The sequence below is a fragment of the Choloepus didactylus genome, chromosome 1 (assembly GCF_015220235.1).
Source record: "Choloepus didactylus isolate mChoDid1 chromosome 1, mChoDid1.pri, whole genome shotgun sequence".
Taxonomy (NCBI): domain Eukaryota; kingdom Metazoa; phylum Chordata; class Mammalia; order Pilosa; family Megalonychidae; genus Choloepus; species Choloepus didactylus.
Window position 1 is genome coordinate 72751595 of NC_051307.1, and position 13029 is coordinate 72764623.

The window sequence follows — 13029 nt, forward strand, 5'->3', positions numbered from 1 at the left end:
CCTGTGCAGAGATTGCCATTCTTCTATGAGGAAAGCCTCAGAAGTCACTAAAAGTGTTTTTCTCATTCATAATCCAAATAGGGGAGGGGAGGGAGGAGGCTATCAGAGCTTTTTCATCTATATATTAATTAAAATCTGTTATCTATTCTTTTATATGTAGTATAAAGATGCGTTTATGAAAGCCAATCCTGGCTACAAATGGTGTCCGGCAACAAACAAGCCTGTGAAATCCCCAACACCCACTGTCAATCCACGAAAGAAACTATGGGCCTTCCCATCTGACTCTTCAAGAGACTTGCCAAGCCCCAAGAAAGCAAAGACCGAAGAAATGCCTCAGCTTAACTTTGGAATGGCTGGTGAGTTTGTACACTATTTTTTCTCTTTTTAAGTACAAAATAACACATTTAGGCAATATTTTCAAACACATCATACAGAGAGAGAGGATGACAAATTTATAACATATCTTAGAGCATTAGAGTATCACATACATAGAATGTCTGTATAATTAAAGAAAAGAGTTATAGACCAAGTGGTAGGATCATTATAAATATATGTGAATTCCTGCCATTGACAATGTGGAAAAGTAGACAGTACTGTGGGGTTACTCGATAGACTGCCAGGACCTCAGGGAATTTTATAAAATCTAACAAAATAGTTTACACATGCACAGATATTAAGCTATCTCAGTAAGCGGCTAAGTTAACATGAATGTTTGAAAAGCCACAGTTTTGTTTATCATCTGAGTATCAGAAACATTGAGGTAGGAGTGTGAACAACTACCATCACAAATCTGAGATGCACTCAACAGCTGTGCTTTAAGGGAATTCCACTTCCCCTCAAACCCATCCTTCCCCCTCATCCCACTCCCATTCCTGTACTGGCCAGGCAAATTTAAACTTCCAGATGGTCCCATCTGTTATGGAACCATTAATACTCTTTGGGTGGTAAGGAATGCCTATGCATTTATTACTATGGAAAAAGTATGCATTCACCCTACAAATGGTTCTGTCATTCCTGGCTATTGTAATGCAATACTCAAAAGAGCATGAACTTAAATAGAGATAGGGCAGGGTGGAAACAGTGAAGTTGGTGTTGAGATACTGGGTTTCTGTTTTATTATTACAAATGAATTTTCTACATCAGAGTACCAGACCATTCACAATATGGTAAGCTTAGAAACCTAAGTTGAGCATCATTTTGATAGCAAATAATTTGTTATAGCCAATAGACTAGACATCATAGTTCAGTACAGGATTCATAGTTTACAAAGTATGTGGTGGTATCCTATTTAAGCTCTAAGAAATGCAATTAGCATACTGGCAGTGTTTTGGGGAAATAAAGTCTTCAGATGATTGTTATGTAGGTGTCTGTATTATAATTCTAGGTGAGCTCCCAAAACAATGCTCCTGCATAAACCCAGAAAGATCAAAACATAGAGATCTGTCCTTAGTTTAGCTGTGACTGTTTACAGTTTTATCTTTCACCCACTTGCTTACTAACAGTCTGGGTCAGCTCTCCATACTTCCCTCATTTGTATCAATTGGAGTACTTTATAAAACAGTTTATTATCAGGACCAAAAAAGGGTACATGGATGATTGGCCTCTAATTGAATTCCTTTGATCTCATTTGGCATTCATTGGTTTTTCTCCCGATTCTAAATCTAGACCAATCTATGTAGTCCTTTTTGAATACTACTGCTCTTTGTGAACCAAATATTAACTGTAAGTAAAATACAGAATGCTCTGAAAGATGTCTGTTTATAGTCACCGTTTCTTAAAGTTTAACAATCTGCCTTTTACCTACAAGTTGAAAGTGGGACCTTGACTTCAACCAAGATATTTACAAGTTCTCTTTTTAAAACAGTATTCTTTTCTTTAAAGCAAAATACAGGAAAAAGGAAAACCCTTCCTTGCATTTATAGCATTATATAGTGACCTGAGTCATGTTGGAAAGCTATAATCAGAGTCTTTGTTAAACTAGTAATAGTGGATAACATTGATCTGATATTTTCAGTTATGTCCGTTTTCAGCAAGATGAAAGTGAATTGAGTAATTTGCCTTTGAACATGGGGTTTAGCTATTTAAATCTAGGGTATATTCTGAGAGACTGTAAAGACCAGTTTACGCTTCTCCTAAGCATGGGATCTTCTGTTTTGATTTTTTTTTACCCAGTAGTCCTTGTACATGACATTAAGCTATTTTGAATATCCAAAGCAATGAAATACAAGACTTCCAAGGTAGTAAAGCTGCGTAGAATTTAATTTAGTACAAGCCCTTTCTGTTAAGGGAAAGCATGTTATTTATATAAATACAGTTTTGATATTTCTAAATAACATTATATAAGTATAAATTAATGTAAAGTTGATGGTCATTTCTTGGTCTGGGTTTTAGTATCTTTACAGCAAACTTCTTGCAAAGTCACATTGGTATATAAAAAAATAAATTATCCTATAAGCATGTTCCTATTTTACTGTGTCACTTGAGTGAACACATTTTTGTCTTTATTAAAAAGCAAGCATCAATCCTCCTGAACTTTAGGATGACAGCTGTGAAAGTTTTTAACTGCCAAAGAACAAAATTAAACGTTTTCTTTCTACTAAATTCATTTCCCAGTCCTGACTTTTGTTTTTAAAATAGGTTAAATATATATTTTAACAGCCAAGATAGTTCTTAGAGCAGTGACTTTACATTTAATGAAGGATGGAATCTTAAACCAACATCTGAGAACTTTGTTTTATCAAATCAACCATGCCAGTATTTGCCTGTGTGTTCTGTGTATGTCTTCCTATGTGGTTACCTTCCAGCACTGAGCTATTTATCTCCTTACCACCTGATCATTTGGCAACATACTTTTCCTTCTAATAACCTCCTCCTCCTCCTCCTCCTTTTTTTTTTTTTAATACTACGGATTTTTTTTCCAATTTATTTTTAACTTCACTATATATAAGATGTGATTAGAGTTGCTCCATGAGTTTTCAAGACAGAACACATACAAGACATATACATGTAAAAACATATTTAGGGTCATACCTTTAATCAAAAAAGAACAAAGGAGAGAAACAATGAAATGCCTTCTGGCAACCTTGATCCACATTTTCAATTGTAGAGTGGTTCTGAAATTAAATATTTATTTATTGAGGATCTATATACACTGAGTTATAGGCATTTTCACAAATTTTATTTCATTGTAATTCTGAAATTTAATTCATTTAAGACAATTCCAAAGAATATAGATGTCTTATTATCTGTAATACTTTCTTTGTTTAGATATAACCCTGGGTAATAGATCCACCACTTTGCTCTTTTTATTTTGTCTTTTCTGTTGATTATTGAGAGAAAGAAAACAAAGATTTTGGGAAACATGAAAAAGGATTCATTTCAAATCTTTAAGGAACTTGACTTATCCCTAAGATATAAAATGTCAAAAAAAAACACTTCATGATTAATTTAAATTTACTTTTGAAAGTTTTAGAGAAAAATTGTTTGAACTCAAAGCCCTCTAGATTTTGGAGGCCCGTTTAGAAAATTTCTCTTTGTTCAATAGTTCTCTAATAACCAGGTTCTTTTTATCAGCCCTACTTTCACACGGCAAAGTAACAACTGGAGAATAACATCTCAAATCTCAAACTTCTTAGAACACAAGCATAAGCACTCATTTGTTTAAAAAATTCCATCTACTCTCCCCCATGCAGCAAGGAAAGAAGCATCAGATTAGGAGGTGGTTCCTCTCATAAAAGCTGTGATTTAGAAGAAAATGTTGGAATGGTGGGACTACAGGTTGTTTAAAAGTCTAACAAAAGTGTGAGCACTAAACACACATTTGCTAGATTATTGCTACATAAAGAGTTTTGAAAGGTTTCCATAAAAAGTTATTTGTAATTCTGTTGAATTTCTGATTGTTAGTCTTTGTATTCTTTTTGACTGTGTGTATTATACATACTTTCATGCTTGTAAATTGATGATTTATTTTTATTTATTTAGATCCCACTCAAATGGGAGGCCTGAGCATGCTGCTTTTAGCTGGAGAACATGCTCTCAGCACCCCAGAGGTAAGCAGGTCCCACACCCCTCTCTACTCTGCTCACACTGAGGGTTAAGAACACAGACATTTGTATTCTGTGCACACTGTTAGTTCTGCAGTTTCAATGTTTACAGCTAAAGAACAAACATTACTTATAACTGTTCTCATGAAGATCTCTGTGTGCACTGAGGTAACAGAAGTGGCTTAAATAAGCTGAGGAGGACACAAACCCAAGAAAGGTGTAGCTTTTGGGGTTCCATGAATCTAGAAATAAGAAATACAGTGTACAGATCATTGACATTTGCACAACTGTGTCACAGGTCTGTTGGCTGGGTTTTATATTTCATTCAGTATGTTTAAAACATTCCCTGTTTTTGTCATGTTCTCGTTAAGATAGGCTAGTGGAAAGACAAGAGAGTTAAAAACATGTGACTGTTGGTCTCTATGTTACCTGAATAATTCCAGAATCCTGTTTTGAAAAATAGAAAACATAGTATTCTAGGATTGTTTTGTTCTCTAAAATAGAACAGGAAAGAATATGGGCCCTCATGAACTTGGTTTCGTGATCTCTTATACCCTTGCACAATTACTGGACTGCTTTTGCTAAGTATTTTTAGGTATGACTGATGGGCAGTTTGTAGCAGTTAACAATGCATAGTTTGCATTTGTGGAATGCCTTTATTTTCTAGACCTGTTTAACAGAGATCAGTCAAATTAACCTTCAGGCCATGTTCTTTTACCACATTCAAGTACTGGAGATAGAAATTTTTAAGTCCCTAACCAAAGTCCCTCATTAAGGCAAAATATCAGTCAGCTCAATTTTATTGCAGATCTGTATTTTTTACTTTTGTTTTTTGTTTGGTTGTAAGCATGAAGCCTATGCAAATAGTAGTTTTAGGAGACACCATATAAGCTTTTAGTATTATATAAAGCTTTTATTTTAGTTTACATTTGGGATCCATAGTTATTAGTCATATTTTTAATTTAATTTAATTATTTTGGTTCCATTCAATTCAGTGGAGCAAAAACTGTGCAAATTGGTGTGGTGGTAGTCTGTACTCTTTTTTTAGTTGCATTGTACTAGTCTTTAACTGAAAAGTATATGTGTCACTTTGCGTCTTCACATACTCATTATTCAACGGATTTGTATCCCCTGATACTAAAGCATTGTCAGTGAATATTTCACTTTTTAACACGTGGCTGCTATCTTAATGGCAAATCACTAACTTTCACTTGGGTATAAATAGTTGAACATGTTCCAAAAGGTGTTGACCTATCAACACCATCTGACTCATCTGATTTCCTAGAAGGTACTACATTGTGAAAGTTGGCATCATCTTTCCTAACAAGTTAATTAATGTGGCATTTTATGCCAAATGTCTTTTAGTATTATTTTTATCTTTTCAAAAATAAACATAAACAAATAAATACTTATAGAACTTATGGATAGATGAAACTACTAGCTAAAGAAAAAGATACATTTTTCTCCTTTGCTTACAGTTTTGTCTCTTGGGCATTATTAATGCTACCTCCTTATAAGAACAGCAGAGTTTTGATACAAGCCATTTAAACAGTGCAGTGTTGGAGGTTTTTGCTCTAATGAGGGGGAAACATTTTGAGAATTCTCAGACCAAATAAACAAATAAGGTAAATGACTCGGCCGTATAGGAAAGGAGAATTATGCTAAGAAAGAAGTTGGCAGCAGTGGTTCTTTTAAGAACCACTGCTAAGTACATATACTTTTTCTTCATGTTCCCTGTCTCTTATAACAAAGATACTTAGGCCATTATTGAGAATAATCTGGAGATACTGAAACAGTAAATCTGTGAAAGTTGTGTAAAATAATGCCTCCTCTATATATACTTATATATAATATAATTATATAATTATAATTTGAGCTTTTATATCAAAGATTTCAGTGGATTCATTCAGCATTATAATACATTTTAGTACATTTTTATGCAAAGTGCTATTTTATGCAAAGTTAAGATAGCCATAGAACTCTAGGGGCTTATACAAATAGGCAGAAGATGACCATAAGACAGATACAGTAAACATGTATCTTATATATTCCTAAGAAAATTGGCAGGATGATGACATAAGAAATGAGAGGCAGAAATTTCATACTTCAGTCATTTGGTACAATTACTGTGAAGTCTGTTGATACTTTTAGGTAGGACCAGTCAAATAAAGTGACATTTTACAAAAATTCTTCCGCAGAAAATGTTTAATCATAATGGCGTTGTTTAAAATTCTCATTCAGAAGTATCATTCTTAAGGGAGGAGATTTTCCTTTGTTTCTTGACTTGAAACCTAACTGCATAGAAAAAGCCCTCAAAAGACTTTTTTAATATGAAAATTTATAGATGAGTAATAGGTTGTTTTAAAAAAACAAATCTCAAATATAGAGCAGTTTACTGTAACTGAAATAATAAAGCCCCAGATTAAAATCTTACTTGGCCTATACTATTTCCCAGATCTCCCTGAAGTGTATGTACTCTTTAGAGTCTTGAGAGAAAATTACAGGTTCTTGAGACATCAGTGGTCATATAATAACAAACAAAATGTTTAGGTTTTCTCTTTTTCTTTCATCTTCATATTAATTCCATATCTAATATATATATATTTGTGGCATTATTAGTTGAACATTTTTATATACAACTGCTTCTGAGCCAGCCTTTGTTCTGTAAGTTCAATTTTGATAACTTTTGTCTCTGATAAATAAAAGCAATGAAGTCTGCATTTACAGTTTGTTTTTGGTTCTTTTGTTTTTTTACATGTCATCTCTATATTTTCTTTATACACAGAGTACTTTGAAATGTATTAAAATTTGTGGATAAATTTTAAAAAGAATGTTTGTCATTAAACAATTTACTAGTTGAGTAAGCAAATTGATGTATTAAGCAAGACAGATATAAAGGAGCAACTCCTAGCTCAAAATGGCAAACTGTTTCTCTCTCCTGAGACCCTGTGAAATATAAGCATAGAAGTCACATTAGGGAAATAGACTCATAATAGTGAAGGAAATGGAAAAGAGTATTTTCAATGAATATAAGATTTCACCAAACTTCTTTAAGTAAAAAAAAAAAAAAAAATCAGTAGACATTATTTAGTAAGTGCCAGCCAAGAATAGGCTAGCAGTGGGTTACAGAGGAAGTGGGAGCCTGTCTGTTCAACAAATTCCTAAGAGATTTGAGTGAACATATACATTTTTTTGCTTTAAAGGAATCAGCAACACCCCCCCCCCCAAAAAAAAAGAAGAAATAAAAGTTAATAATGTTCACATCAAACTTTGCAAAGGAAGTGGAGGGAAGGACGTTATATTAAGAGAGTTAAGCTTTTTCTCATATCAGGGAGTGAAGTATTATCTAAAGATGAAAATATAATAAATTAAGTAAAAATATTTGATCTAGAATTACTAGAAGTAATCTTCAGAATTAAAAATGTTCTATACTGTTATATCCTGTTATATTTGTTACCTACTTTAATATAAAAATGTAAAGCTAAACTAAATTAAAAAAAAAATAACGGCAGGGAGTGATACAGTTTAGTGGGTGTAGAAGAAACAGTTATTCAACATAAAATATATGGAACCGCTTGAATTTAGTCTTGGAAAGGTCAGCATTCAGTATTGGTCCTAAGTGAGCACCAGAAAAAATTGTCTTGGCTAGAACTGAAAGGGTAGTTTGAAGTATAATGAAAAATGAGAGAAGTTAGGTGAAATAATTGTGGCTGAAGAAAAGCTTTGAAGGCTTCATTATCTCTTTAGTTGATGAGTTACCTCTTTGAAGACAAACTTTCAAATATATGGGAAATGCCTTAGAATATGGATCTGTGATTTGCCTAGTTCTTTTGTTGGAACCAATAGATAGGACAGTAAAGTTTTGGTTAAGCCACTTTTTTTCTTTGCTTTCCATCTTGTAAAATGGTGCTAATAATTACTGCTTACTTCTCATTCCCAAGACTAGTATGAAGATTAATTAAATAAAACCTGTAAGACCTTTTTAACTCTCCTGTAAAGCATTCTTGTAGGTACATAGTCTTATTACTACCATCAGTTATTCTAGCCGTTTAGTACTCAACCTGTAAACTTAAATTATAACAGCCATTACCTCTACAGGCTGTAATATGTTCACCAGTGTATCACACACAGAAAAGTTCCTTGTCCTTTGACTACTTTTAAGAAATTAGTTATAATTTAATGTGTTTACCAGGTGATCAAGAAGGATACAACTTTTTAATACTTGGGAGAAACCAATATATAAAGTAAAACCTAAACAGAGTTAACATCAAAGTTAGTGGGCAAGATGCTAGTAGATTTTGACACATCTCCATTGAGGGACTATAAAGGTCATGTTGTATAAAAATTGAACTGTGTAGGAACTATGTATCATCTTTTCAAGCATTCGGTCATTTGAAAAGTGTTTACTGAATGCCTTCTATGCACCAGGCACATTAGGGAACAAACCAAAAGCAGACAAAAGTGTCTTGCCCTCATGGAGCAAGTCTTTAGAAATATCGTATGCTTCACATGCTGCTTCTGGCTTCAAGGGGAATCACGTGGATTTTCCATTGTTGATCACCATCTGCCCATTTGAAAATAAAAATCTATTTTGTTTCATAAGTTTGTTATATCAATATCTTACATCCTCCACAAAACCCAACCTGATGTCTTCAACCAAATTAGTTTCCTCCACATTAAAGCATTTGATTATATTTAGTTTTGCCCTTTAATAAGAGGTCTTGTATAGTTTGTTTCTCATTGTATACTGTGTATAAGTCTTATCCTCTCCAGAAGACTTAAACCAACTTGGGATCAAGAACAATGACTTAAGATTAAAACTGAACGTTGCTAGTTCCCCACTGCTCATGGAGTAGTTATTACAGCAACTAACATTTATTGACTCCTTCCTCCATTCTGGGCCCTGTTCTTAAGTGCACTATGTAAGAATAACTCTCTTAATCCTCTTAACAACCTAATGAGATAAGTCTTATTTACCTCATAAGTAAATATTGAAAAGTTAAATGAGAACACAGAAGGGTTAAATAACTTGCCCAAGATTACACAGCTAGGAAGTGGCAGAGCTGGGTTTAGACCCAGGAGGATGAGCTTCAGTCTTCGTTGAGCATACAGGGGCCTTTATAATTCAGCCTCCACCCACCTGTTCTCAAGTCTGGTCACTTCTGTGGCATCTGTGCTGCTTCCTTCCTGATGCTAAAAGCATCCAGAGCAGGGTCGTTTTGTGAATTCCTTCTGGTGGTAGGTACTATACTAAACACTTTACATTCATTATCTCATTTCATCCTTCTTAGGGCCCTGTAAGGTCAGTTTATTATTCTCTACATTTCAAAAATGAGGAAACTAGATTTAGAGAGATTGAAGAACTTCTCAAGGTCACACAAGGAAGTGATCATACTAGGATTTAATCCCACGTATTTCCCATTAAATGAGACAAACATAATCCAAGATAGAGAAACACTGGTTCTACTAATATTTGTTGAATGAACAAATGATTATATCCCAGTTTTAAAGATTTGTTTAAATTTTAAACAAATATGGATTCACATAAAATTGAAAATAAAAATTTTTCCATTCTTTATTATAATTTCTGACATCAGTAAGATGTGGAAAATTATTTTCCTTCCCATTGGTACATTTTAATTAGTTTTATAGATGCCTCCCTTAGATTACTGTATTTGGCTATTCCAGGATGCTTAAATCCATTGAATTCCAACCACGCATCTTCTCCTGAACAACTACCCTCAGCCCATCAAAGCTTTTATTCCCTTCTCACAGTTTTATATCATTTAAACACATTTTGTTTAAAAAAAAAAAAATACTGTTTAAATTCTACATCAAGTAGCAAATGAACTCTTCCTGTCTTCCTGGGTAGAGACCTCTCCCTTTACATCATTGCTCACTATCTGTCCAGCCTTTTCCATCTATCAGCAGTAGGGTTCAAAGCCTAGAGAAGGAGGGCCCCTTTACCCAATTTGACTGACAACCTTATATCCTTGATAGGTCCCAAGCTAAATTGCTCAAGACTGTGATGGACTTACATGAACTCCTGAATCTCTCAGAGATGGGTGGGAAGGGGTAGTGTGGAAAGTGGGCAACTTGAACAGTGGGCATTTGTAGCTGGGATACAGAGGGGAGGACGGAGTACAGGAGGGTAAAAAGAGGCTTCTCCCCAAGAGAAGGGTGATGGTGGTGATAGTTTTCCCGAAGTGTCATGTGAAGAAAGCAGTGTAGCGTTGTTACATACTTTATCAAATGAGGAAATGGAGGGAAGAAAGATGATGTGATTTGTCTTGACTCCTACAGCAGTTACTTGTAGAACTGAACTTGGAGTCCAATTCTGAACTGCTATGCTAATGCTCTACCACACAGCTTATGATCTTATAATGATAGCAGAACTTTATTCATAGAGTAAAATCAACACTCAAGCAGGCTTGATGCTTCCAATAAAGAACTAGCGTCTTTTCCTTCCTTTCAGCCAGATGACTTAACATGTACTCATCCCTGGGTGCACTAAAGTCTACGTGGTCATGATTTTCTTCCCTCAGTGCTTTTCTCAGCTATAACATGGTACTTGGGTCACATGGCCGAGAGCAATGCTTTGGGACTCAGATTCTCCTTTAACCTAATTCAAGTTTAAATAAGAGAGGCTTTATTTTAGCCTTTAAAAACATTTTGGAGAATTAACGTAGATATAATATGCTTAGTTTCAAGCTCAAGTCCGTTTCAGAACTTCGTTTAACATCACATATGACATGCAAATAAAATGATGGCTTGGGTAATCTATTATAGAATAATACCTAGCAAAAGCAAAGTTTTTGAAAAAACTGGGTAAAGCTGAATGAGGATGAGAATCAGATCATTTGCTCCTGGATTCACATATGATCTTTACATATGGAACATCTGAAACTGAATCTTCTACTCCCAAATATCCCCCTCACATTAGAGATTCCCCCCTTCCCCAAACCAAGCGATCTTCTCTTGAATTCCTTCTATCATTTAAAGGCATTAACCTACCTTAGGAAACGGCATTCAGGAGAGGCCTCCATGTGCATGGAAAAGTCAAGGACCTAGCATCAGTGCCAGTGGCTCCAGAACACCATATTCTTTGGGAAGAAAGCATCACCTTGCTGATGCGTCAGTTTTGGACTTCTTCTAGCCTCAGAACCATAAGGCAATAAATTCCCACTATTTAAGTCAAAAAACAAGAAAAAAGAAACACCAGTTTTGTCTGGCTTGTCTCCCTTGGCCCCTGACATGCTTCCAGACAATTACTGAAACCTAGGAATTGCCATCTCTGATTTAATAGGGGCCCCATATCTCAGCTGGTTTATTTCCTTAATCTTCTAGTTGGTCTCTTACCTCCAGTCACACCTCAGCCAAGGTCACCCTGCACTCCACTAACAAAATTTACCTAACTACACACTGTCTTCTCAAACCACTCCTCTGACTAAAAACCTTAGCTGGCTCCCCATTGCCTGCAGCCAAAATTTCAAACTTCTTATCATAAAATCCAAATTTCTCTGTCTGATTGTCTCTCATCGCACTCCTATGCATCTTTTTCTTCAGCCACACTGGGAAAATCACTTTCTCAAACACACAAGGAATTTACTTGCCTCCATGCTTTCCCTCCTGCTATTACCACTTCATTTCCACCCTTCTCTGGAAGAGAAATTCTAGTGTTCTTTCTAGGCATATCCTGGATGTTAACCTGTTTTCCTTCTTTCCGCCTGTCCCTAGATGGGATGTCCTCCCAAAGGCCTTGTAATATTCTGCTGTTACACAGTTACATTCGCATATGTGTAACTGACCCCAGCACTAGAAATTTTAGCAACTGAAGAGTCAGGCGCATTCCCCTAGTCATCATTCATTTTCTTCCACATGGTGGATACTAGTGGAATGTAAGCTTCTTGGAAGCAGCGGTCATTGTGCCTGGCACATGATAGAATGTTTGTTGAACAGGTGAGTAATCAGGAAATGTTTGAATTAGCAAGGGCAGGAATGTGTTCTTGCTCAGATTCAACCAGTTTACTATCTCTTGTCTTGACCTTATGTTCATCCTAGCAGGGTGTGGCTGTGGGTTTTGTGCCTTGCTAAGAAGGAATGGGCTCTTACAATGCCTAGCTTTCCAAACAACTGACAGTGTACATAACTGGCTTAATCTTGTTTCATAGCAGTAGGTTGGATCACATTTCTGTGTCTGCAATTTTCACTATCTGAATTCTTCTGTGAAAAAATACATTACTTTGTAGTAACGCTTAACTATGCCAATCATTCCCTTTCCTTGGTTATTCAGAATAGCATCCAAATCAAAGGGAAGGTTGGATTTAAGGGAAATTGAATATATGGTTAATAAAAGTTTGCTTTTAAAATCCCTTTAGTTATTTCTTGGGTATATAGCAACACCTAGTGGCTTTATGGATTATTTCAGAGACTTTCTAGAAACATAATCTTGGTTTTTTTTTTCACCCTTTTATTAACTTCTGCTTGTGTGTTTTCTTGTCCTTCCTCTTAATTAATGAACAAATACCTTTGACTCTTTATATTCTTTTTTATGTTTAGAAAGTAAATGGACTCTAGCATAGGAATGAATGTTGACAGAATTGATGTTTACCCATAAAAAATGTGTCCTGCCTAATAAAAATAGGTAATCTAAAATATTTTAAATAAGACAACAGAGCAGTAATAAATGTTTCACAAGGTCTGGGACTCTCGTACTGGTGGATTACTGAAACAATAGGCTTTCATGGGAAATACCCCTTTCCTTTCGTGTGGATGAAAACCCAGATTTCTTTGCCAAACTTGTGTGTATGTGTCAGTGTATGCACAAATACACACCTGCATTAGATTCCTTATTGATCAAGCACTCAGGAATGAGTTTTACATATATACATTTTCCACATCATTTAACCTTTTTTTACATTTTGAAATTTTAGATGGAAACATCTGATGTGTATCTCACACATTTGTGCCTTCCTAATAAAGGATA

The 13029-nt window shown here is 35.0% G+C and overlaps 1 protein-coding gene across 17 annotated transcripts in view; it reads left to right on the top strand.

Annotated features, from left to right (window-relative positions):
- The window catches only part of BBX (BBX high mobility group box domain containing), a 312533-nt gene that overhangs the window by 226132 nt on the left and 73372 nt on the right, over positions 1–13029 (top strand). For all 17 annotated transcript variants that reach the window (XM_037835075.1, XM_037835081.1, XM_037835063.1 and 14 more), the window contains 2 exons: positions 161–356; positions 3982–4049. In XM_037835075.1, the coding sequence (XP_037691003.1) occupies positions 161–356; positions 3982–4049 (264 nt within the window). The remainder of the gene's footprint in view (positions 1–160; positions 357–3981; positions 4050–13029) is intronic.